Source organism: Schistosoma haematobium, chromosome 1, assembly GCF_000699445.3.
Source record: "Schistosoma haematobium chromosome 1, whole genome shotgun sequence".
Taxonomy (NCBI): domain Eukaryota; kingdom Metazoa; phylum Platyhelminthes; class Trematoda; order Strigeidida; family Schistosomatidae; genus Schistosoma; species Schistosoma haematobium.
Genome location: NC_067196.1, coordinates 44,093,233 through 44,119,249, shown reverse-complemented (window position 1 = coordinate 44,119,249; position 26,017 = coordinate 44,093,233). Strand labels below are relative to the sequence as shown.

Here is a 26,017-nt window from a genome sequence, read left to right as displayed (position 1 = left end):
CAAATCATCCAGCGCTGTTTCAAAACATTGAGAGCTGGCTCGCATTACATATTGAAGGAAGTCGATACAGTGAAGTTTCAACTAGTCGGCCAGTATCATTTCTCTCGACACCCTTAGAGTTCCACAGTTCCAGATGTACGATAGTCAAAAAGGGTACTTATTATCCATAACATAATTTCACCTCGACAGCGAGGTTTCAGGGAGGAACACACTTTCATAGCACTAAACGTAATACACAGAAATTGAAGATACTACATGTTAGATAGGACTGTGGGCACTCTTTTTACCCTTTGAGAGTAACCGAATTGCGGAATTCGCTGCCAGCTGAGGCGGTCTAACAGACATCACAGAAGTCACCAGAGAGAAAGCTTTATACATCATTAAGGACTCAGGACAATACATCACTGTAATTTGCCAATATTTTCCCTTCTATTGTTAAATATACATATGTTCTCACCTGTATGCATCTTTAATACACTGATTCTCGAAGCCCGTTAAGTGAAAGTTCTGTAAGCTATAAACAATGTTTCTGTTCTCATTGATTTTACTGGACCCACCCTAGCTGACGGTGCTCAGTCATGAATGTGTACCTGATCATGAGTGGGTACTCCGGCTACGCATCTCTTGCATACTTTGGCTTGTCTAGACCAAACGTCTAGCTACTTACCGATAGTCTTTCAGACATAACTACGAACATCTTCACTTTTGACCTATGATTTGTCTAGGTTGACAAACTTCGATTATAAAGTTGTTAGTGGTAAAGGCGTTGTCAAATTCCGAATGGACCATATTTGACTTATTACATCTAAAATACAGATCAATTAAACGAATCTCAAAGAATATTTGGAATCGATGCAACCTACATGCTTGTCACTTATAAATACTGGGAATTCGTCAATACAAACACTGTAGATAGTGAATAGAGGAATTTGTTCACTACACAATATATTCAGTTTCATCATCAAATATAAATTGAAGGTGGTTCATCATTTCAAAAAGATAAAAGACAGATCATGTAAGACATGTATTGTTTAAATGGATAATCTCTCAAGGATTTATTTTTGCCCTAAATAGAGCGTGATATGAGTTTAGAGTTGTCACAGGATGGATGATAATATCATTAGGCTTATGCCAAAGAAAGAATATGTTTCTGCTTATTCTGAATACATGAGAGAAAACTCTGGAGCTAACTTGTCTTCATCCGCCATTGCTGGTATCGTTATAGGAGGTAAGTGATGTTTAAAAGTATGGATATCCAGCTGTGTTCTCATATAAGAAGACATAGGACATTCCAAATACTCAGATATAACAATTTAGGTTTGCATTATTTAGTCAGTTAACGTTTTTGCTTTTGAAAGTTTTGTTTCAATGTATTTTTGCGAAGGAATGGCGAGACCATAATTTAATGACGAACCAACCACGTATAAGAACACTAGTTTCAGATTTTGGCAAAAAACGCACTCACACGTTTTGCTTAAAGGAGTTTTGGGATTATAGCTTATGTCAGCTCATGACTAAAACTCTTAATATGGCTCACAACCTTAACCACTAGCTCTTAATCATAATTATAATTCTTCACACTGGTTTCGGGCAATGATTTTATGTGGATACTCTCAAGGTCATTCTGGTGTCATTCAAAGGTTGTCAATCGATTATAGTCTCACCAAAAGTGTGTTGTACCACAAATCTTATTTTCCTGTCTTATTTCTATTGGACCTTGTGACTATTTATTTTTATTACTTCACATTTGTGTTTTATTTCGTGGGCGAAGTAGCAGAAAATAATGTGTAATCAGTAGTCTTATGAATTATTTTGACTCGGTAGTGTTTTTTTGTAGATTATATTATTTTATTTCAGTCATCTCAACAATTAAGACAAATAATTACTTAAATATAACAAATTTCAAAAGTGATACACACTGGGTGCTATTTTGTCCATGAAGTTGCAAAAAATATTGTGATTCTAAAACGCTCTCAGTAGAGTATCCAGGCATATATTTATTTTTAGATGTAATTCTATCCTTCATTTTGCTTGCAAAGCGAGGTTGACCTACTTGAGAATAAACTCATCTAAATGTGATGACTTTTTGACATTAGTTGATAAGTTATTTTTTAATTTCCACCCAGAGCATACTACTAGGTTCTGAGTGAAAAATGAACGTTGCTTTAAATTCCACTTACCATTCCTAAAATTCTCTCTATTCAGCAATAATTTTTCAACTGTGTGGAAAGCATTTACTTTTTAACTCGAGTTTTATAAGTCTTTCTGTAGACTATATAATGCAGACATTCAGGAATTAGGAAGTAAACCAATTAACCTGAGTTTATGAAATGTTTTGCATAGTATTTTATATGAATTTCTTCCATCATTATTTGGTTGTCTGAAATTCTTGGTGGCAACACTAATTGACAACCAAATATGTAAAAGTTCATGACATTATCCTTCTGAACGTCACAGTACATAATTATTTGGAAAGGAATATCGACATAAAGCTCGTATAGTGTTCATATCATATCATCTCCCTACCTATATGTGGATTTGATTCTAGCATAGCTCGCTTCGACATTATATCCTATTGTTTTTTATCTATCCTTTTGTTAGAAAAATAAAATTAATAAAAAGCTGTGGTGATAAATATTTCGTCAATAATCACATTTATCTAAAGGCCTTAAAGCTACACCACAATGTTCTAAATTGGTTTGCATTTATGATCAAATCTGATTATTGAAGTTATTATTTTTTGTAGACAGTCTATAGTTGACCAACTCTAGGCTTTATAACTCAACCTCCAACACTTAAGCCTAGTAGCATTGGACATCCTTCATTGAAAAATTCTAATTCACGATCGATTACGTTTAGAGGATTGTGTGACATGTTTGCTTTCTGATAAAATTCATAGTTTGTAGTTTGCTTTTCAGTCACTGCATTTGTTTCTACTACTTCAACGAAATTATATATCAGATTTCGAGGGTCATAACGTCGTATTCATCTGATCTGAAATGTGTGTGATTCTGTTTATTTGATAAATCCAGTAAAAATCATTCTATAGTAAGAATAAACCTAGTGGTTTTAACACAAAATACCTTAGCTAGTAAGTGCATCTTTCGATTTTTGTATCATGGAACAAACCGCATTCCTGCGTAAATATAACCTGTAATAACAAGCAGTAGAAAAGAGTAAATGATGGATATTGAAAGTCGTAAGGCCTCCAAAGTTTTAAGAGTTAACACAAACCTCAGTAGCAAGCAAATAGGCCAGCAAAGGACATGACGTCTAAATATTAGACGTGGCCGGATCTTGAAAAGCCAACAGTAGACAAACTAGTTGAAAACCTTTGGTTTGCACACATTTTTATATTTTTATTTAGCAAAGTGAACATCAAGTTTTAATGATTTTAAAGATAAGTTTGTATTTCATCATGCTAAGGTCCTTCTTCGGATTGATTGATTATTCTAGTTTACTATTTAAACCTGAAATTTTAGTAGCCCTAATATACTGTACATTAAGTCTTCAAATGTTTTGGCTGTGGTAGGGAACTCCACCTTGTGGCTTCAAATACGATTTTTGCACATTTGAGCAGTTTTATAGCTCTGAAAAATGAAGTGAGTTTACTGCATATTTTCAAATTATCACGAACAAATTTCAAAGTTTTCTTAATCTTTTGGAGTAAACATATGTGTGGCGTTGTTTAAATCTAGTATTCAAGCTAACAATGCAAACATTACACTAAATCTGACGTTATCATTTAACAAAATATATCAAAAAAGCAATTTTACAATATAAAAGTACAGATGTTTTCTAATTAAAAAATGGTTGAAATGAACATAGAGCCTACGCACACGTTGAGTAATTCAGGTAGGTTCATATATCCGAAGTTCCTTAGTATCATGATCATTTACTGGTATACTCCTGTAAGATCACCATAGAGTCTGATTTATTCATGTCTTATCACCCACAATTGCCACTCGTTTGGTCAGTTTTGAATTTCGGGGTAATATAATAAATAATTTTAATGAGTTATATATAACAATAGTTGTCTTGTATTGATAGTAAAACTTTCATGAATAGAGTGAAATGCGTTTAAATCGTTGTTGAATAACTCCGATATATACCAATCACACATTTTTGACTAGCTGTGAGAATCGTCGTTCTCGTGTATTCTTGGGGGAAATTTATGCATAAAATAATAAATCCATCATTTTATTTAAATTTCACTAATTTCTAATAGTTACTACAAAATGGAGTATTTTCTTCAATTTAAGTGCATTAAGTCTCAAGTACCAATTATAATAGCCACTAGTTATTGAACGTTTTCGTTAAACAGGTGGGCTAAGTAATATTTACAGAATTTCAGCGTAGTAAAATGTAATGCTGTAAAACCAGCTCTTAGAGATTGTGACATTTAAGTTATGTCAAAATAAAATTCTTAGTAGTATTTTGAATAAGATTAGTTCCTACTGTGTAAACATACACATAATTTTCCTTAGTAACTATTGAAGCAAGGCCTCTCTAAACATATATTATCCAAATTTAAAATACAATCTATTTTAACATACTTATTTGAACAGCAATTCTTTAGATATGTTTCATTAAAAAGAAACTATGATTATTATTGTCTTAAGTAAATATCCTATAAATGTTTTTACCGATACTAAATATTTTGTGTACTCATATTTTTCAGTTGTTCGTTACTTTAATCACCAAGACTTTATCGGAGAATAATACTGTTCAGTCTGTCAAGTGTTAAACTTTCATTATTAAACAATATGACTTCGTCCTTAAGATTATAAAGTACTGGTTTTTACTCCGATTCCCACTACAAACGGCAATTATTGATTCAGAATGTTTTAAGTTAATTCTATTGATAAGACATAGAAATTCTAGCTTTACAAAATAATATTAACTACTGATTACTCGTAAAATTAGCAAACACCATCATTTTAGAACTCAATGTCCTGTTTTAAATAGCATCCCGTAAAAGAGAAGTAAGTCTTAGATGTTTAAGATGCTAGAAAATATTTATAATTATTGAGCGTAATTTCAATGGAATTTTGTTTTCAAATCTGAGACGTATTCTTCGAAATCAAACTGTCTACAAATTCCAAATATATTAAAGAGGAAGAATGAATTTCTAAAGTCTCTGCTAATTAATTCGAAGTAAATCTCACGTTTCACCTAGCAATCTGGTTCAAACTTTTTCAAGAAATATATAATCAAACATCAAAATTATCGAATATAAATAGGTACATGGTTCTTCGATTCACTGTATATTGAATAGGTAATCCAATCAACGTTAAAAATGTTTAAAGTAGGTATTTGGGTTAGTAGTGTGTAAGAGAAATGTGGTCTGAAACGAAAAGTGTTAAGATAAAAGATTGTGTATACGTAAGTGGTGTGACAAGCGATTTCTTTGGCCGGTAATTTTTAAGAAACATATATTTGTATAAATGACATGAATCCAAAAATATATTACTCTCAAGTTTAAACAGTATTAGGTCATTCCTGATTTAAGCTGGTTCTTCAGCTAAGTTTGATATTAATCAATGTCAAATAAAATAGCCTCCATAGACCATAGTCTTGAATGACGTGTGTCTGAAAGTTAAGGAAGTTTAAAGGAAAAACCTTTTGTTAGTGTTTATGAATGCATTCACCCATATTGAAACTAACTGTTTACGAAAAATACTTTAATAAAAAAGCTATGTATCATGAAAAACGTATTTATCCACATTTAACGTAACTTTTGATACCCCAAATTTGTTCTCTTGTCGAAATTAAATCTTTCATCAGTAAATTTAATTAAAAAATACGTTTATTTTGTTCTGGTTTTTGACTCCTCACTAATAGGTGATCACTAACCCGCTAAGAATCCAACAGTAAAATTAGGATAAACACAGTATATATAAGCCATTCAATTGAACTGTAGTTGTTTACACTTTTAACCTTGACTACTTCATAATACTATTTAATCGTTATTCACGAGTTACTGTCTTATTTTCAACTCCATAGATCAATGTTTCTTGATTGACCATTCAAAAATCTACCTCAAAGTTACCCAATAGCAAACACATGTTTATTATTCAGTTTTTCAGTTTATTTTAATTTGTAATTAAAACTATTTCCACAATGTATAATATTTTAAAAGAATAAACATAAATAACATTTTAACATCAGTAGAAGTACACGAAAGCACAGAAAATTATTAGCTTAATTTGTTACTTGAATTATTTTAAGCTGGTGATTTTATGTTTACAGATATCCTTCAAATTACCAATAAGTCTTTATTCTACTGTTCATTTGTGTTTGTATCCTTATGACAAATGGAAGTTAGGAGTATTTATGTTAATTTCTTAAATTTAGACCGACTTCTGATTAGTTTTTAAATAGTTATTATTAAAAACGTATAATTTATCTACATATTTTTTATTTATGCGTTATCTAACACTACTTAGTAAATTCTCTTCTAAAATGAACTAAATTGTTTTTCAATAGTTGAAATCATGAGTCAGTTGAAGCCAGGCCACCATGGAAAACCTGGAAGCACTGGACGACCGTTTCGTCCTAGTATGGGGCACCTCAGCAGTGCACATCTACGATCCTGCCCCCGCGAGATTCAAACTCAGGATCTATCAGTCGTGGATTGGTTGAAGTCAGAAATTAACACCGTTGGATGCCGGCTCAGTGTTCTAATGGTTAAGCGCTCTCTCTCGAGACTGATAGATCCTGGGTTCTAATCTCGCGGAGGGCGGGGCCATGGATGTGCATTGTTGATGAGTCCCATACTAGGACAAAACGACTGTCCAGTGATTACAGGTTTTCCATGGCGGTTTAGCTCCGATTGATTTATGATTTCAACTATTGAAGTTAATAAAATCTCCACAAAACCCCTTCTGATAAAGTGTTTTTATTGTGAATGTATTTCTTTTCTTAAAAATGTAGTACTTGTATGTAATAGACTAAATATGTTTCAAATAAAAACCATCAAAATCATTTAATTCAATATAAACCAACTAAATCTTTCTTAGTGAAATGTGACTAGAAGTAAACTAGATATTACTACTAAGTGACTGTTTTAATCTCTTTCGAATCATTTTAAATATATAATATGGAATTATGTCATAGAAACAACTTACGGTTACAAAAAAACTAAAAATTAAAAAAATCAAAATTATATAAATAATTATTTTGTTTATTTATTTAAAAAAGAAAATGGTATCATATTCAACAACCTATACATCATTTATTTAGATCAGGTAGTGAATAGTAATTTAATGATAAAGTCACATTTTCCTTGCTGTTTTGTAGATTGAAACATAAATATGGTAGCTGTATAGTATTCATTTAGCCGCCTTTAATTGTTTCATGTTAATCAATAGTGTTGTTATTAGATTGTTTGTAGTTTAATGTAACGTCAATGAAAATAATTTTACTGAGATGGTGAAGAAGATTTGTAGCTCAGGTGGATGATTTTGATAGAGTTTTGTTCTTTAAACTGGATGGTTCAGTCATGAAAAGTCTGGAACGCTTCACGATTTTGAGGATCATTCTTGCCCAGGGGCCATGACACGCAAAATCGTGAAGCGTTCCATATTTTTCACGGCTAAACCATCTAGCTCAGAAAACAAAACTCCATCAAAAAAGAGAAAGAAAATAATGTAAGTTTATTGGAAAAGTATAATGTAATAAAAATTCGTTACTTTGGCTATTATGAAATACAAGGTTTTAAAAGAATATAGCATCTACATTTTTGAAACCTAGTGGTTTACATGTATGATCAGTTATTCACTTTTATCAGTCTTAATTTTATCCCTTTCATAAAATACTGATAACACAGCCCTTCATTTGGGTTTAACCAGATTCATTTCAGTACTTTCTGTTGTATACTAAAAGTATTTATCACTGCAATCAATAACCACAACAGTTATTTGGGTTGTGATTTTCTTGCCTCTCATGTTACAGTACAACAAGCTATTTTTATCATTTCAAGCTACTCAGAATCTTAAGAGTATGAATAATCATCTCCTTTCTTGTCAAAATACACAATTTCAATGAATTTTAAATGTGAATGAATAAAATCAGAAAAAAAAGTTGAAATTATATTTACAACTGAAACAACTGGCACTACATAAACGTCGTGTGTACAATCCGTATACACCCAGAAGATAAATAACTTTTAAATAAAATCCATTTGGCTGTTAAATTAGAACAAATGTTTTGTGAATCGCTTATTCATTTCCTTGCATATCATTTCCTGACTGTATTCAATAAAAAATGAAACAAACACTTACGGGAATAAGACGAAAAAAAATCAAGGCAATTCATACCCTTCAATTACACATATGAACAATACAAAACAATAATCAATAAAACAAGATTGCAATCTAATTTTCACTCATGTATCATAATAGAATTAACAAGTTACTCACATAATCGGGATTTCATATATATATATATATATATATATATATATATATATATATATATATCTTCAAATAAAACTCTTCTTAGAGTTATATCTTACATTCATATAGTCTAAAGTTAGTCTATCCAATTGTTACTAACTATATTAGCGTTCGATGAAATGATTATTATGTAATCATAAACTTTATAATTCTGAAATTTCTTTCAATTATCCAATAAATGATGAGACATTGCATCAAATACAATCAATTTATTGATTAATAATTTTGTTTGACTTTCATTGTTTACTCACCAACTAACTTTATTTTTTTATTTTCTTAATTGAACATAATGTTTCCACTTATAATATTGTTATAATAATCTAAATTTTATTGAAATTTGAACTTGTATTCTATTGTATCTATTAATTCTCTCTATTTTTTTCATTTAAAATTGATCATATTTGTGAGAACCTATATGACATATATATGTTACTTAACTAGTACTTGTGAAATGATAGATATTCTCAAGATTTTACTAGACATATAATCGATTTCCCATATTGTTTTTATTAACCGATAAAGTTTATTACAAAAAAAGGTAGTGAAAAGTATCATGTGATTTGATTATTTACAAGTTATAACAAGTTATAATCAGAGAGAGGTTTTGTGGATATTATGGTAATTTAATAGTTGAGATCGTGAGTCGATTGAAGCTAGACCACCATGGGAAACCTAGAAACACTGAACGGCCATTTCATCCTAGTGTGGGACACAGCAGTGCTCATCCACGATCATGCCTCGCGAGATTTGAACCCAAGACCTATTAGTCTCGCGCGCGAGCGCTTGAGCTCTAGACCACTGAACCGGCACCCAGCGGTGTTAATTTTTAACTTCAACTAATCCACAAAGTTGCGCAACTGTCCACCATTGTCATCAGTGAGTTACTATTTCACAACAGACCCGGTTGAACTCCACTGATCACGGCTTCTCATTAGGACTCCAGGAAATACCTCTTGCAGACCGTTACTAGTGAATATACGATGATTATAATCAGAGAGGGATTTTGTGGATATCATAGTAATTTAATAGTTGAATTCATGATCTAATTAGGGTTAGAGACGGGATCGTAGATGCGCACTGCTGAGAAGCCCCATACTAGGACGAAACGGCCGTCCAGTGCTTCCAGGTTTTCAATGGTGATCTAGTTTTAATCAACTCATGAATTCAACCATTAAATTATAAAAAATTCTGAATAAACCTGATAATTGTCTATCTTTATTCAAAATTTCACCAATTTGATACTGTGATTTACTGATTCATATCAGTATTAATATTGTATTCGACAATATTCTGTAGTTTTTTTCATTATTCAATACTGATTTACATGCAGAGTTGATGATATTTTTAATGTTGTCAAGAGAACTGTAAATCATCTTATATTTGATCAACTGTTATGATTAATATAATGAGATATTAATTTATCACCCTACAAAATATCATCTACTGAAACCGTTTCAGTTAGTAGACTAGTTTGATCTTTAAAAATTAAAATTTCAATCACTATTATCCATTAAATTGACGCTGAAATCCTTTAACTTTATTCATTTAAAAGGGAACTATAGAATTTATTGTTTGGTTTTAAATCTAAGTCTTATTCGTTTGAGCTTCAAGACATCAATATCTTGAATATTAATGTGAACTTTACACAAATTTATATTATGCATTCCATCATTCAACAAAATCATTGAAACTTCCTGCATTGTTTTTTTTATTTATTTGCTTATGGGTAAGTTAGGAAAAAAGGGAGCCCTCTTTAATTGTTTAGTAAAGTGTTCAGATTTTATAAGTAGATATTGTGACTATAAATAATTCAATAATTTGTGTTAGTTAAGTTCATTGATGAATATTTGATACACAGTCAAAATAATTTGGATATTCTATAGAGAATATAATATATTTGATTGACGTCTGTATTGATAAGATCTTCAGAAAATAGTCAATAACGTTTGGGATTGTTTTAACTCTTATGTCCAGTTTCTAATTTTTTGTTTGCTACTTTGTTGCCAGCCAACAATTAGTTGCTAAGCTTTAAATAAAATATGCTTTTGTATTGCATTACAATATGCCGGCATTTATCAACTTACATTTGAATAAGTTTATTAAAACATACTTTATTTTTTGACAAATAGCATTTGATAGCCAGAAAAAAATATTTTATTGAAATGAAATTAGTTATAATGGAAATGCTGATAATGCAAAAGTTAGAACGATTAATTTGAATTAGTTCATAAAAACTTTAAATTTAAAGTAACTAATTAGAATAAATACTAGTTTCTGGTGTGTGCTAATTACGTCACCATATGTAAGTGATATATGTGGAATGCCTGGAGGTGGAAGGTTAAGAAGATCGGAGAGAAGAGAACGAGAACAGAGAGTGGTTGGTATGGAAACGAAGGAACAACAAAGTCAGAGACAATTGATAGATATTTTGCAAATGAAGTATTTACTGTATGATTCTCACATTTTATTAAGAGATTCTGTAACATTTAAAATTGACTACATTTGGTTGTCCCCACTTGTATTCTCGTTCATTACAGTTTAGTTAATATATTGTGAAAATTTCCATGGAAAAAACCTAATCTTGAATTCTGGATTTATATTGAAACTCGTAAATATTGTTCTCATTTAACAGTTTCATTAATATCAATATCAGTTCAAAATAAACTAATTGGGACAGTCCTGTGGTCGCTTTTATACTGATTCATTTAAACATAATTTCTGTTTAGGAACAATAGACTTAAAATAATCGAATCACATTAATTACTAGGGAAACATTAGTGTTTTGATGTATCAGTGATTTATAAATTCGAAGTTAATTTTTTTCACACATATAGATCGAGTGAGTGATTATCTTGATTGTGATAGCGATTTTATCGTAGTTTAGAGTTATTCATCATAATACACTCTTAACCCGATATACGAGCGAATTCAGTATCTTCAGTTATCTAAGTGAACACAATACCTAAATATCATTAAGCCGAAATCAGCTTATCTAAATATTCAAACTCAATCAGTATGTAAAATCACAATCTCACTCTAATGATCATGACTTCTCCTTAGTACAGCTAGTTATTAGTTAACAAACAATTATTATGAAAATAAGTGGGTTTCAGCAGTATGTTCAGTTGAAAACACGTAGGTTCTTAGTTTAACTTCATTCGGACTGAAAATATTCTGTTAAAGAGGTTTTAAACTAAGATGAACCAGTTGTCTAATGTCGTCGTATTTTCAGAGGCTTTAAAACTGATAGTAAATTGTGATGAAATTTATTTAGGTATTTGCTCGTGAAGCAATCGGTAGTTTTTAAAATTTTATTGAACAACATCTAGTCATGGTTCAACTATTCGAACCCACATTTTTGAAAAATTACATAGCTTATGTTAACCATATCATGAAAAAACACTTTGGTGTAAAAATTTCATCACTCTCAGACTAACAATTTAGAGTTTCCAATAATATTACCTTATTCAAGACCATAGGTTAGGTCACAATTAAAATCTTGTAAATTCTCTATGATAGACATTTCAGCTGAAACAACATAATGCACCACCAAGATCTTCTTCTCAAGTTACAGATATTCATCATCAATACAAAATGTGTACTATCAAGATGAATTGTTCTCTTTAATTCATTTAACATTTAATTATCAAAAGCATATTTATAAAATGAATTTTATCAGTGGTCAGTCTCCACTCCTTTACTAAATTTCTAAACCACCCTAGTTCTTGTGATTTTTTTTCATTGGATAATAGATTTAATGAATGAATATCAATATAAGCGTCTCTCGTTTTTCAAAAAAAACTAAGTAAATAATAGATTATAAAAAGCCACTATGGTGATTTGTTTTATCTTTTTAACTGTTTATAAATTATTTATAAATGATTATGAACAAATGAGATAGTTAATATAATGTTACCCCCAAAGGAGCATAGGCCTCAGACCAGCATTCTCCAACCCACTCTGTCCTGGGCCTTCCTTTCTAGTTTTATTCAATTGTTGTTCGTTTTTCTCATTTCTGCCTTCATTTCTCAGGAAAATGTGTTCTTTGTTCTTCCTCTTCTCTCTCGGCCTTGAGGATTTCAAGTGAGGGCTTGCCTTGTGACGTAGTTGGGTGCTTTCCTCAATATGTGTCCTATCCACTTCCAGCGCTTCTTCTTGATTTCTTCATCCTCTGGGATCTGGTCTGTTCTCTCCCACAGTAGATTGTTTCTGATAGTGTCCGACTAATAGAACAGAGTACTTTGCATAGTCAACTGTTAATAAACACTTGTACCTTTTGGATGATGGCTTTCGTAGTTCTCCAGGTTTCCACCCCATACAGTAGGACTGTCCTGATATTTGTATTGAAAATTATGACTTTGGTGTTGGTTGACAATTGTTTTGAGTTCCAGATGTTCATCAGTTGTAGATATGCTGCTCTTGCTTTGTTGATCCGCTCCTTTACATCTGCATCAGATCCACCATGTTCATCAATGATGCTGCCCAGATATGTAAAAGCTTTTACATCCTCCAAATCTTCTCCGTCAAATGTAATTTGATTGGTGCATTCTGTGTTGAATCGGAGAATCTTGCTTTTCCCTTTGTGTATGTCGAAACCTACTGTGCTACTGAGGCTGCTGCTACACTGGTCGTCTCCTCCTGAATTTGTTGTTGCCTGAATTAATAAATCATAATCGATATAAAATAGTGAATTTTGCTAGAATACTTACCTAGTTCCGAAACAGGTCCTTCAATGATCTTGATAACCCAACATATTTGTAAAGATTAATCGTAACCACCATGTAAAGTTTTTTTTTAAATATTCATGTATAATCACTTAAAGTTTATAATTAAAAATCTTTATAAAAAAGTTAAAGAGTACAGTTATTTATTAATAAACTGTACCTAGTTTTCTTTGTTCTGTCCACACTACTATTATATTATCAGTAGGTTGATATTCCTACTAGGTAAAATAAATAAGTATCAAAAACTTTATTAACTGCAGAAATTTTAAAAAAATATCTTGATCAATTTTATTTTTTAACAAACCGATAGGTTGAGGTGATGATGATGATGATTTGTAGGTCAGGTGGATGATTTTGATGAAGTTTTGTTCTTTGAGCTGAGAGAACATTTACTGAATACCTACGGTCTTTAAAAATCTATATCAATCTGACAGTTTTATATTGTGAATAAACTATAAGAGTGAATTACTTTGTATACAATAGAGAAAATAATTCATTTACACATGATATTAATGTTCATAATTAAAGTTATATATTTAACTTTTAACAAATTATCTCATCATTTGTGTTTCAATATCGAAAATATTGTTTTAATTTTCTCATAATTATTGAACAATAAAAATGTATTCCTCATGTCTATTAAATAGTATCAAATGAAACTCATCTATCTACTCTTTGGTTTATGATATAGATTTCTGTGTAAATGGATGCTTCAAATTAAATCACCTAGGTGACATTCATTTTATTTATTTATCAGTGATATTACTAACAAAATGTTTTTTAATGTGAAAATTTACAACATTTAATGTTTATCTTAATGTATTAGTAATAAATCATTAATCAATCCATTATTTCCGTTGTCAATCTGTTAATCAAAAATCCTAAAAACAAAAATCTATTTGGTTTAATGTGAAAAAACTAGTCATATCATCATTATAAATGAATTGTACACTTTATTTTCTTGGATGATTTATAAATAGTATATAATTAAATCTGTTCACTTCACAGTAAAATGTTCTTTATATACATAATATAGTAATAATAAGAATAAGATTAAGCTTATTATTTAGAAAGAGAATGAATGTTAGTTAGATGTTTGATGTCCAAAAGCAATTGGCTTATAATTAAACAATGAAGCTATTTAATTAATAGTATTTCAAATGACAGGGTACTTTTTTGAAAAAAAAGTGGAGAGTTAGTTTATCATTGAAAGGACTCAGACTTGAACTCTGCTGACTCATTTTCTTCGGTTCGAGTAACCAGGTAGTATCATTACCTCTAGTGGAAAATATACTAACTTAGAACTACATATAAGAAATATTGAATTAGTAGGTAAATTACATTATTATGATACATTATTCCCTGAACTATCGAATTCTTACCACTTAAATTTTCATACTGAATATTTCTCGTAAAATGTGTAGTTAGCATGATGGTTATGTTTTACTAAATATGGAATTTTTTATTCAAGGACCTTGTTTGAATACGATTACCACCATTAATTCAATTATTATGATTACGTAGCTTGATGGCTGAAGACAAGTATAGAGAAATCTATGTCTCGAGAAAACTGGTGTGTTCTGTAGTGATGTGTTTGAACAATATGAGGGATTTAAGATAAAGCTTGCTATAAAACATGAGATCAATGTTTAAGGCTTCCTACTGACTACCATTGACAACATAACATCAGGTAGATGACATCACCATGCCGAATCTCTTACAATATTTTCTATATAGAAAACTGATCGTCAGACATTTATTAGTAATGAGAATTAGATATCTTAATATGAATTACTATTGGGTGATCTAGTGGTTTATAGCTAATTAATTATTTACATAATTCTAAAGATAATTATCCTAAGTAAATACTTTTCTTAACAACTGTTAAAATAAATAATTCGTTGACCAATAGCTGAACTTCTTTCAAAAGTATCCTTAAAAATCTTCATTAAGGCAGAATGAGTGAATGGTAATTAGAAACGTAATAAATCTGTATATATCAGTCAAAGACAAAATATAAATTGAAATTTCTGTCAAACTAATTGTATATTTGATTGATCACTTTAAAATGTTTTGTGACAATGTATATATAGTCTAATTTAATCTGTCCACAGTTTAACCTATAAACTTAGCCCGAATGGGGGTTAGTTGATGTAACCAGTTCCTTTTTTTCTCAAATAATATATCCAAAGGCATGCTATTCACCGTAGAAAGATCAAAAAGCTTAGCTGACATTGACATTTTCCCGAAATTGTTTTTATTTCAAAATATCTTCATCAGCCTATAAAACCAGATGCTAGGCACTTCTCACCTTCTTTGTACTTAGCTTGTATATAGTATGAAATGTATGGTAAGAAATAACCGGCTTCCTTTCTTCGCGTTAGAAACAGTTGTCCAATATGTGTTAAATATGTTTCATGCTTTAATTTACAATGTTCAACTATTAATTTGATGAGTCTAAACAAAATATTTTTCTGACTTATTTGGTGTAAGAAAATAACATTTCCAAAATGTTTTAATTATTGTACTAATCAAATTAACAGTTGAAGATGTTTTAATACGCAGTTTATTCAATAATCAACAGATGTGTATGCATGTTAGTTATCTAGTTGAAAGTAAATGACAATAAGCCATGAAAATAGTTTTTGTGATAGGTGGAATTTATTCGAAAGTTTGTAATCTCAGATCTGAACTACATAACAGGAAATAATTTTTTTTTAAAAATAACACAAATAATAATATATAGTATGTCATTTACAGTAATAGTATAGAGCAACTTTTGTATTCAATAAAGGTTCATCATACATAGTGTTACGCTTATTAAAATTGTGAACCTCCATGTTAATCTGTGCTGTTTTTTCGGTTATATGAATCATCCCATTGACGTTTAGGACTAAAATTGGCCAGTCTCTTATTGGCATACATTCATCCTGTACACAACACCTTCATATCGCCTAAGGTTGCTGGTATTATAAGCTGAGATGGATGGTGGCTAGCAGTGAAATCCATGACGTGCGTCTCGTCCTATTCGGAACTCGTCAGCTGGATGTACCTGCATCTCAGAATTGATGTTCACTCCGGGACTTGAACACAGTGCCGTTCGTTTCGAACTTTGTCATGTTAGTCACTTGACTACTGAATCCAGATAGCTATATGTATGTTAGTGCCCCATTTTCATTAAATAATTGAAAATTAAATTGAAATTTTACAAAACATATACATCATGGATTCAATTGCTTATGACAACTAAATATTTGGAAGTTAGTCTTTACGACGAACAAATATTGTTGAAACAATCAATAATCCCAAATGTAATCAGTGAACCGTTTTGTATCCTATCAATAAACTTTCCTTTTTTCTAGCAGTGAATTTACTAATACTATTTCTAGGGACTTTAAGGAATGGTTCATGAATTTTTATCATTTTATTATAAATAAATAGTATTTTTTTAAAGTTCCAATAAAAAATTCTCCATTATTCTAGTCGACCTATTGATCAATAAAAAGAAATTTATTCACCAACAACATCAGAACTCAATTTTGTCGTACAGGAAATTAGGTTATAAAAACTTCACTTAATAATATGCAGTTGAGTTAATCCATGGTAATATTTTCGTTGTCAATAAACACCGCCTTTATGCTTGAACAATCAGAGTTAACTGTATAAACGCGGTAAATTTCAAATTATTATCTTTGTTTACCTGGTAGAATAAATCAACATATGCTTATTAAAGATGATAAAAATGTATGCTGATTTATTTATATGATAATAAAAAAATTGTCAATGGTATTTCTTTTACTGTTTTTAATATGTTTAAAAAATTTCTAGTATTGTTAAAGTTGTGTATTTTGATTCACATTGCGTTGTTGATCCAGTCAAAATAAATTAATAACAATAATAATAGTTATAACCATGTTAGCAAAAGAAAATCATCTTCACGTACCGATTGCTTTGATGTGTGTTACTTACTTACGTCTGTGACTCTTCATGGAGTTTATTCACCAACATTCTCCATCGAAATCTGTCCTGAAAAATCCTTTTCAGTTGTTATATATTCCTTTAATTTCTGCCTCCAACTTTCGACGCAATATGTTCTTTGATCTTCGTTTTTTCCGTTTCCCTTCAGTACTCCAAGTTAGCACTTAGCTCGTGAAACAATTAGGTGTTTTTTTTCCATTGTATATCCTATCCACTTCTATTGTCTTTTCATAATTTTCTTTTCATCTGAAAGCTGGTTTGATCTCTCCCACATTAGGTTGATGTTTGATATCGATCAACTAACACATTCAACAATTGTTGTAATTACTGATAAAACAATCAGTATATTTTAATGGGAATATAGTTAAACAATTAAGCATTAAATGAATTTATTCTATCATTTAATTCTGCTTAGTTCACTTGAATGCTTGTTTTTTTTAACTTATCACTTAAAAGTAATTACAATAGTTACATTTAGAGCACAGATAGAGAATCGATTCATTTTAGTGAAATATTAGCGTACATATCTCGACAGGATCAATATTTGTAATTAATATTTAAGCTTAGAGTTATGTTTAACATGAAGAAACTAGTCCCAATAAGATTGTATCAACAATGCAGTTCTTATCATTAATTTAGTGTTTTATGGAAAATACATATCTATAGGGGGATAGAAAAGATTGCATCATAAAATGGATTCGAGACTAAATAATAAATAAGGTTACGTACTTATCAAAGGGTAAGGAAGAAAATAATTTTCAGTATAGGGGTTGTGGAGATTATTAAGTTTTTGATTGAGATTATGAACCGATTGATGGTAGACTAACATTGAAAACCTGGAAGTACTGGACGGCCACTTCGTCTTAGTACAGGACTCCTCAGCAATGCGAATCCACGATCCCGCCCGAGGGATTCGAATCCAGGGTCTTAAGTCTCGCGCGCGAACGCTTAATGTACTGGACCACTGAGCCGGCATGCAATGGTGTTTATGTGTTAACTTACGGGTCAGATAATTGTCCAACTGACAGTGTTTATTTATGTTTGGATATAAATTCAATCTTATACCCTAAAGATTATTACTGGATAAGTTTAAAGATTGAAAATATATATTACATTTTATTGTATAAATCAATTCAAAACATAGAAACCATTGAACTTCATATGTTGTCATCACTTTGCATAAAGCTAGATAATCTTTAAGGTTATTAATACAACTTTATTCATAATATAAACTCAATAACAACTAAAAGATATAATGAATATAATCGATTATTAGAATTGCATGATGTAATATGATTTTTTTATTTACTTTAATTACATTTTTTATCTGATTTTATAATAAATCAAAATACAGTTTTAAAATATTCAATTCCTTACACTTCAATAATTTGTTTTAATTGTTATGTTTTTTGTTGTGACTTTAAGTCCGGCTAGTTATCATATAATTTATTTGCCAATCAAAATACGACTTAGTCCCTCTTATATTTTACTGAACCAATGACCTTCAACCGGTCTGACGAGCTCAGTGTCCTTATTGGTCCTTTCCTCCGTTAGCCATTTCAATTGAGTCTGGAACACTAATAAAAGCTTCCGCCAAGCGAATCATTTATTTCAGACATACTGGGTTTATATATCGACCAAACAGACCTTAATGCACTGTAAAATAGGAAATTACATTTATTACACAATAAAGCCAAAATGTGGCTGTGAACCTAGGAGACGGTAATTAATAAACTGAGTATAATTTAAGAACAGTAAATCGTACAATAATGATATATAGATCAAAATGAAGCTTATAATAAGAGGAATATGGATATACATAATCTAATTACTGAATAATTATACCATAAGAATATATAGATAATATTAGTCCATTAATAGGTTTCAGCAGTTACCCATAATTTAATCTTTGCTAGGACATAACAGTTTTCTTAAAAATATAAATTACATCAACACTTTCTAATAGCAACATATTTATACAAAATTATAAATGGTTCTAAAAATTAAACTTATTATATAAAATTATGTTCAGAGTATTTTTTGATTAATTTATTCAGTAATTGAATGAAATGTAGAAATTAATTAGTTTCAAATTAATAAAACAATCATCTAACTTGTTTAGATGTAAAGTTCATTAAAAACAGCCTCACACGTCAAATTTATACGATATGCATTCATTAATCAAAATACATTTAAGTATGCAATTATTATTATTATTATTATTATTAGAGGGTATAACATTGTTAAATAATCAGTTGAATATCTTCTTCAGTTTTTTTCTTCTATCTAGTCCATAGTTTCACTAAAGTCAATTTTTAAATTCAATTATGAACAGTTTAAATATGAGAAGTAACCAAGTGAAATGTAATAATGTTTTAATCTTAATTTATCGTTTCATTCTAAACATTCACTAAGCTTGTTAACAAGGTAATTTATAATTCAATTGAATTTTTCTTAAATCACTTAGTTATTATATTTGATGACATTTGTTTTTTTTTTGTAGAATAAACATGCACTTCGAGTAGGTATATATGCATATCAAAATTTGTTATTAACCTCTTTTACTGTGATAATTTCTAGAATTTGACATCAAAAAATAATCAAAACTAAACATTATTAAACTGCTTATCTCTTGAATAATTTTTTTTTCTTGGAAAAGAGTAATTCATATAAAATGAAGATTCAATGAATATGATGGATTCGAAATTAAATCAGTGAAATTTAACAATAGTAAGAATATCAGAAAGGAGTTTTGTGAAGATTGTAGTAATTTAATAGTTGAATTTATGAGTTGATTAAAGCTAGATCATCGTAGAAAACCTGAAAGCACTGAACGGACGTTTCGTATAGGACTTTTCAAACCCAGGACATTCGGTTTTGCATGCATACGCTTAACCTTTAAGTCACTGAACCGGTATCCAACGATGTTAATGTTCAATTTCAATTAATCCACGAAATTGCGCCACTGTCCACCATTGTTTTCAGTGAATTACTGACTCACAAGTGATGCGATTGAACTTCACTGGCCACAGTTAGTCACGAGAACTCCAGGAAATACCTCTTGAAGCGCGAGACTAAAGGTCCTAGGCTCGAATCCCGCGAGAGGGATTGTGGATGCGCACTGCTAAAGAGTCCCATACTTGGACGAAACGGCCGTCCAGTTCTTTCAGGTTATCTATGGTGGACTAGCTTTAATCGACTCACCTATTCAACTATTAAATAGTAAGAATATTCTAATCTAAACATAAAACTATTTTTAAAGTTTAAGTAGGACGATTGTATCTGAACTTGGTAATGACAGTGAAACTGTTGATTAACAAATCATTGGTCCAAGCAAAAACAACAGCTTCAATTCTTAGTAAATAAAACATGCAAATATATTCATTATGAATTTAATTCTTCTATAATATGGTTTACTTTTTAGTTATTTAATCGATATTATGAAAGTGAATTTCTTTAGTTACTTTAATAAAATAAAATTTTGGAATTATATTTTCATGTTGCTTCTTAATATTAACTATTGAAGATTTAAGTCTGAAGTAGATGCTTTTAGTAACATTGTGTTCTCTGAGTTGGCTTTTTATTAATCATCTTAACAAAATATACAACGTTTATTCATGTGATAGTGGCCTTTTTAACCATCTCATTAAAGAATAATAAATTCATTCTAATTCTCTTGTTTGTAACTGGTTATCTCAGCAAGTTCCGTTGTTCTTCACTGTTCTGTCATTTAATATAAGATTAGTTTCTGTTCAGCCAATTTTTCAAAATATTTTCTCAAGGTATTCAAGTTTTGATGATAGAGTAGATAATTATTTTCGTTCTTTTGGATTTGCGGTTGTCAAAAATTCTAGAAAACAGAATACTTTGTTATACTATACGAATACTTTGCAAATTTTATAAGCTAGGCGGAGAAGTTAAACATCAAGTTGTACGGTTTTATACTATTTCTAAAGCTCTATAGAGATGGACATCCACTACATTATATAAGATCGAGCCCAAAATCATTAGATTTTACATCAGTTACAACACTATTGTGATTCTGGATTTAATAGATTCATATTTTGTAACTTTATTTAATTCGTGGTATAGTTCAAGGAGCCAGAATATGTGAAAAATTTTAATAGGAATTAAATCATTTCAATTCATTCAACAAAAACAGTCCGGTTGCATGTAATAGTTATGCACCGTACATAAGGGAAATATTCAGTGAGATTATAATTTATGGACGACATTTGAGCAACGCTAAAATGACCTTGGAATGTCCACTTACTTACTAGAGTTGAATGAGTATTATAGATTAGTGTGAAGGAATTAGGATAAGGATTCAGAGTTGAACTTTAGGCTTAAGAATTAGATTTGATGTACCATCACGAACTGACATCAGCTATAATGTCAAATAGATGTTTAACCAAATGAGTGAATAAATTTCGCGCCATAATTCAAAACCTGTTATCTTAAATATGATTGGTTCGTCTATAAATTATAGTCTCGCCAAATATTCCTGTTTTTTTTTCAAAGAACTAAAATTATTTTCTAAAATAGTTCTATTTATGATTCAATACTTAAATCCACATTTATTTATTATTCAACAAATTGTAAGTAACAAAATGCTTTCTACAAATATTGATTTAAATGATCAAAAATCCACATGTTGGTAAAGGTTTGTGAACTTAAGTGCTGGTTCCAAATGAATACTCTATTAGAAACTGTATACTTAGTCTTGAATATACCATATCCACACACCAGCTGACTTGTAACTGTTAAAAAACACCACTGCTCACATAATAAAGCTTTAGGGTTAGTGATCTAATAATTATACAATATTATCATGAATAATATGACAAGACACTTTTATAAAGAGCACCTAATTTTATGAAACTGAATTTACTTAGCACATAAAATTCATGGTTATCATGGTGAGTTGATGGGTTAATGAAGAGTTTTCGTAAATGTTCATTAATGGATACCTTGTTATCTTACTATAAGAGCAAGTAAAAAATAAGATTGTATTGTGTTTATGTAGGTTTCCATACGTTCATCATATCATCTTGTAAATAGTTATCAAAATACTGTTTAAATTAAATGATTGAACTATAAATTAACTTTATATATTTAATAGGGTTATTAGTTTGCTTAAAATATGCAAATTTGCCAATCAGATTTTATAAATTATGCCTAGATATTGTTGTCTATCGAAATTTACTCAAGAGTATATGCATTTATATAAATATACACCGTGTTATCGGATTGAGTTATTGAATTATATTCCAGTGATATTTAAGTTCTGTGGTAATTCAGATATGATTTTCGATTGCAAGATCTGTATATATTAGTTTGATATTGCAGATCGTTTTTGTTTTGAACAATGATGCCAATTATCTCGGAAATAAACACGTTACCCAATATTATCACAATATGGTTACGATTGGGGTTGATGAGAAGTTCTGTACTATGATTTTGATCCTATGTTGTTTTTATTAGTGTCCTAGTTGATATCCATCCCTCATATAAAACATTTACAAACAAACAGTCATTATACATATGAGACAATACGATAAATGTTTCTGTAGGTTTATAACTAGCCATTGAATACAAGTTTTGTTTTAAAAACCTTCATTACTTTGTCATAGTACAAAAAATATTCAACTTTGAAAACAGTTAATCTATTACCAGTAACATCTATAGTTTAAACTATATTTTAAACTATTACTCTTATTATAATTTTTCTCTTTTTATTTTCATTTTTAGTAATCTTTGGTATTATATTAATTATTCTACTTGGTATATTAATTTACTATTGTCGTCTACGATATTCACGTTATCAATCTGCTTATGATACAGATGAAGCACTTGGAAATCATTTTCAATCCGCTGAACATGCATTACAACAAAAATATCATAATCATCCTGATGTTAAAGCAGAATTGTATATATAATAATTATAATTATTCTTTATGTATAGATTCACGATAATACATAAATTACAGTTTGTTTTTAAACAACAACAAAAAATGGATCAATTAATTAATCAATAATTGTACATTGTACATTGATATGTAAAATATATTGATATAAATAAGTATATGAAATGAGTTTAAAAATTTGAAAATCACATACACACACACACGCCCACATACATACATAAACATACAATGTATAGGTGATGAATACGTTTGACATTTAAAACGAAAAGAAATAAAACAACAATTCTTATGATTATTTCTTTTCTCAATGTTTATGTACAAATTTAATTTCCCTTTTTTTCTCGTTATTGAAATATATAAACAAATATATATATATATATATATATATATATATATATATATATATTTCCATATAATTTATATTTTATCATGTATTTATATTTGTATAGAAATTTAATAAAACAAATTTACATCAAACGTATCTCTTATTATAATTATGCTTAATGTGTGTTTTATTAAAATAATTATGACGTAATTTTAAAGAAATTTATTCATTGAAATATATTTCATTAATTTCTTTTTAATAAAATCCATTATATGATCCATGAATGTAACATTATTTTGTCATAGTTTATTATGATCTGAGTTTACATGGAACTTCTTTGATTTTCTTTATTTCCAAAAAAAAATTAGGTTTATAGTTTTGTTGTTGTTGTTATGTAATTTGTATGTTTTGTTTAAAAAAACAAACATTTTTTAAAATAAGTACAATTTAATTGATTCAATGTTTCAATGATACTTTAATCTGTGTCGCTTGCTCGCTCGCTCTCGCTCTCTCTTTTTTTTGTATTATCTATAATCTGAAGTATAATTTTTCTATGGAACTTTTATGATATTTTCTTCTGTTATTATTTTTGATTTATTATGAATGTTTATTTCAAAAGGAAAAAATAAAATTCATAAATTATTATTCTATTTGTTATTGTTTGACTTTATATAAAGAAAAATAAAATAACAACAAGTTTAATATTCATATACAATTGAAGCTAAACCACCATGGAAAACTTGGAAGCACTGAACTCATGATTTTAATCAGTGGAATTTCTCAAATCTCCACAAAATCTCTTCTGATAATAATCATCTACTCACTAGTGACTGACTTCAAGAGATACTCCTGGAGTTTTAATGAGAAGCCGTTACCAGTGGAGTTCAACCAGGTCTGTTGTGAGATATCAACTTACTGAAGACAATGGCGCAACTTCATGGATTGGTTGAAGTTAGATATTAACACCGTCGGATGCCGGCTCAGTGGTCTAGTCGGTTAAGCGCCTGGCGCGAGATTGATAGGCTCTAGGTTCGAATCCCGCGGGGTGCGGGATCGTAGATACACACTGCTGAGGAGTCCCATATTTAGGACGAAACGGCCGTCCAGTGCTTCCAGGTTCTCCATGGTCGTCTAGCTTCAATTGACTCATGATTTCAATCAGTGAAATTTCTAAAATTTCCACAAAACCCCTTCTGATATACAATTATTGTCAATTTTATTATCATATACTATCGTTTATTTTAAGCAAAGGCGGATAGGGGCTTAGGAGAGGGATCGAGGACGCGCGTTTCGTTCTATTTGGGACTTCTCAGCTTGACATACTTGTATCTCAGAGTTGATGTTCATTCTGGGACTTGAACCCATGACTATCCGCCTCAAACGTCATTGCATTATCTACTAAGCAAAAATAAATAATGCTCATAATGCTTGTGAATTAAGGCAATATCAAGGCAATACGCACAGTATGCACATATGTTAATAAAAGACTGATCAATTGCAGTCCTAAACATCAATGGAAAGATTCACGTAAACAATACCAAGTGAATTTATTGTTTATTTTTATTGACTAACTGATGGCTAAATATTATTAACTTAATAATTTAGATGGTTTCGTAAATATTAATTACATTTTATTACTTTACAATAGTTGTACTAACCCTAGAAAGTTCATTTTACATAAGAATTATTATGTCTGTTGAAAGAAAGCTGATTTCCGTTTGTAACAATCTAATTTCCATCGTACATCAATTAACAATAAATTTCTATTATCTGTTAAAATATTAATATTTCTCTGTAAAATATATGGCAAAAGTATGTAGATTAGGAAGAGCTGAGCATATGCGGTATGAAAACTATAATCGTATAACATTAATTTCAAGTGCTAAGGACATAATAAATTCTTTGGAACTCATTTGAGGCTTGAATATATCAGTTGTAAAATCTCTGAATTTGACATTAATCATTTAAAGATCCCCGTCATATTAAAAGACTAATATTTGAACGAAGAATATTCTTTTCGATAAATTCTCTTCAGGTTCTACAATTATATATCCAAATTATTAATCCGAAAAATGGCCAAGTTAAGGGTAAAGTACATCGTTTAGAGCATGTGAATTTACGATTGTGATAAACAAAATAAAATTGTTAATGTTAATATGACTCATATAAAATGTTAACTTGAATCTGCGTATATGTTAAATGAAAATTTTAAGATCCATGATCAGAATAAATATGGGTCAAATAGGGTGAGAGAGAAATAATAGTGCAATTGCAATTCGATCAAATAAGTAAGACGTAATACGGAGGGATGAATGCGAAGTGAATGAATCATGTATAGGGAAGATTAATGATGATGTTTAACCAATAATACGAATAATAATAATAATAATAATAAGAGTAATAATACGAATAATACAAAGATTTATGAATAAAGATAACAGGGACAATTACAATTGACTACGAAAGGTCATAGTCAAATTGGGTCATTCAATAGTTAAGATTACGATTGATTAATTGGCCTTGATGTTGGCCAGGGGAGGAGGAGTGGCTGAACATATTTCTTCTGTACGCATAGCTCCGGTTTCTTCATTCGGATGGCTACTG

At 29.9% G+C, this 26,017-nt stretch overlaps 1 protein-coding gene across 1 annotated transcript; it reads left to right on the top strand.

Annotated features, from left to right (window-relative positions):
* The first annotated feature begins 924 nt into the window (after positions 1 to 924).
* MS3_00009914 (uncharacterized protein) lies at positions 925 to 23,695 on the top strand. Its single transcript, XM_051218321.1, has 2 exons — positions 925 to 1,228; positions 22,913 to 23,695. Exons 1-2 carry the CDS (start codon positions 1,105 to 1,107, stop codon positions 23,098 to 23,100), a joined length of 312 nt encoding a protein of 103 aa, XP_051074173.1. The 5' UTR covers positions 925 to 1,104; the 3' UTR covers positions 23,101 to 23,695.
* The last annotated feature ends 2,322 nt before the right edge of the window (positions 23,696 to 26,017 follow it).

What these genes read in the sequence shown, in the direction of transcription:
- MS3_00009914 (XM_051218321.1), top strand. Translation starts at nt 1,105, where the DNA reads ATGGATGATAATATCATTAGGCTTATGCCAAAGAAAGAATATGTTTCT. An exon ending in TGCTGGTATCGTTATAGGAG is followed by an intron (nt 1,229 to 22,912) that starts GTAAGTGATGTT and finishes TTTCATTTTTAG; the next exon opens with TAATCTTTGGTATTATATTA.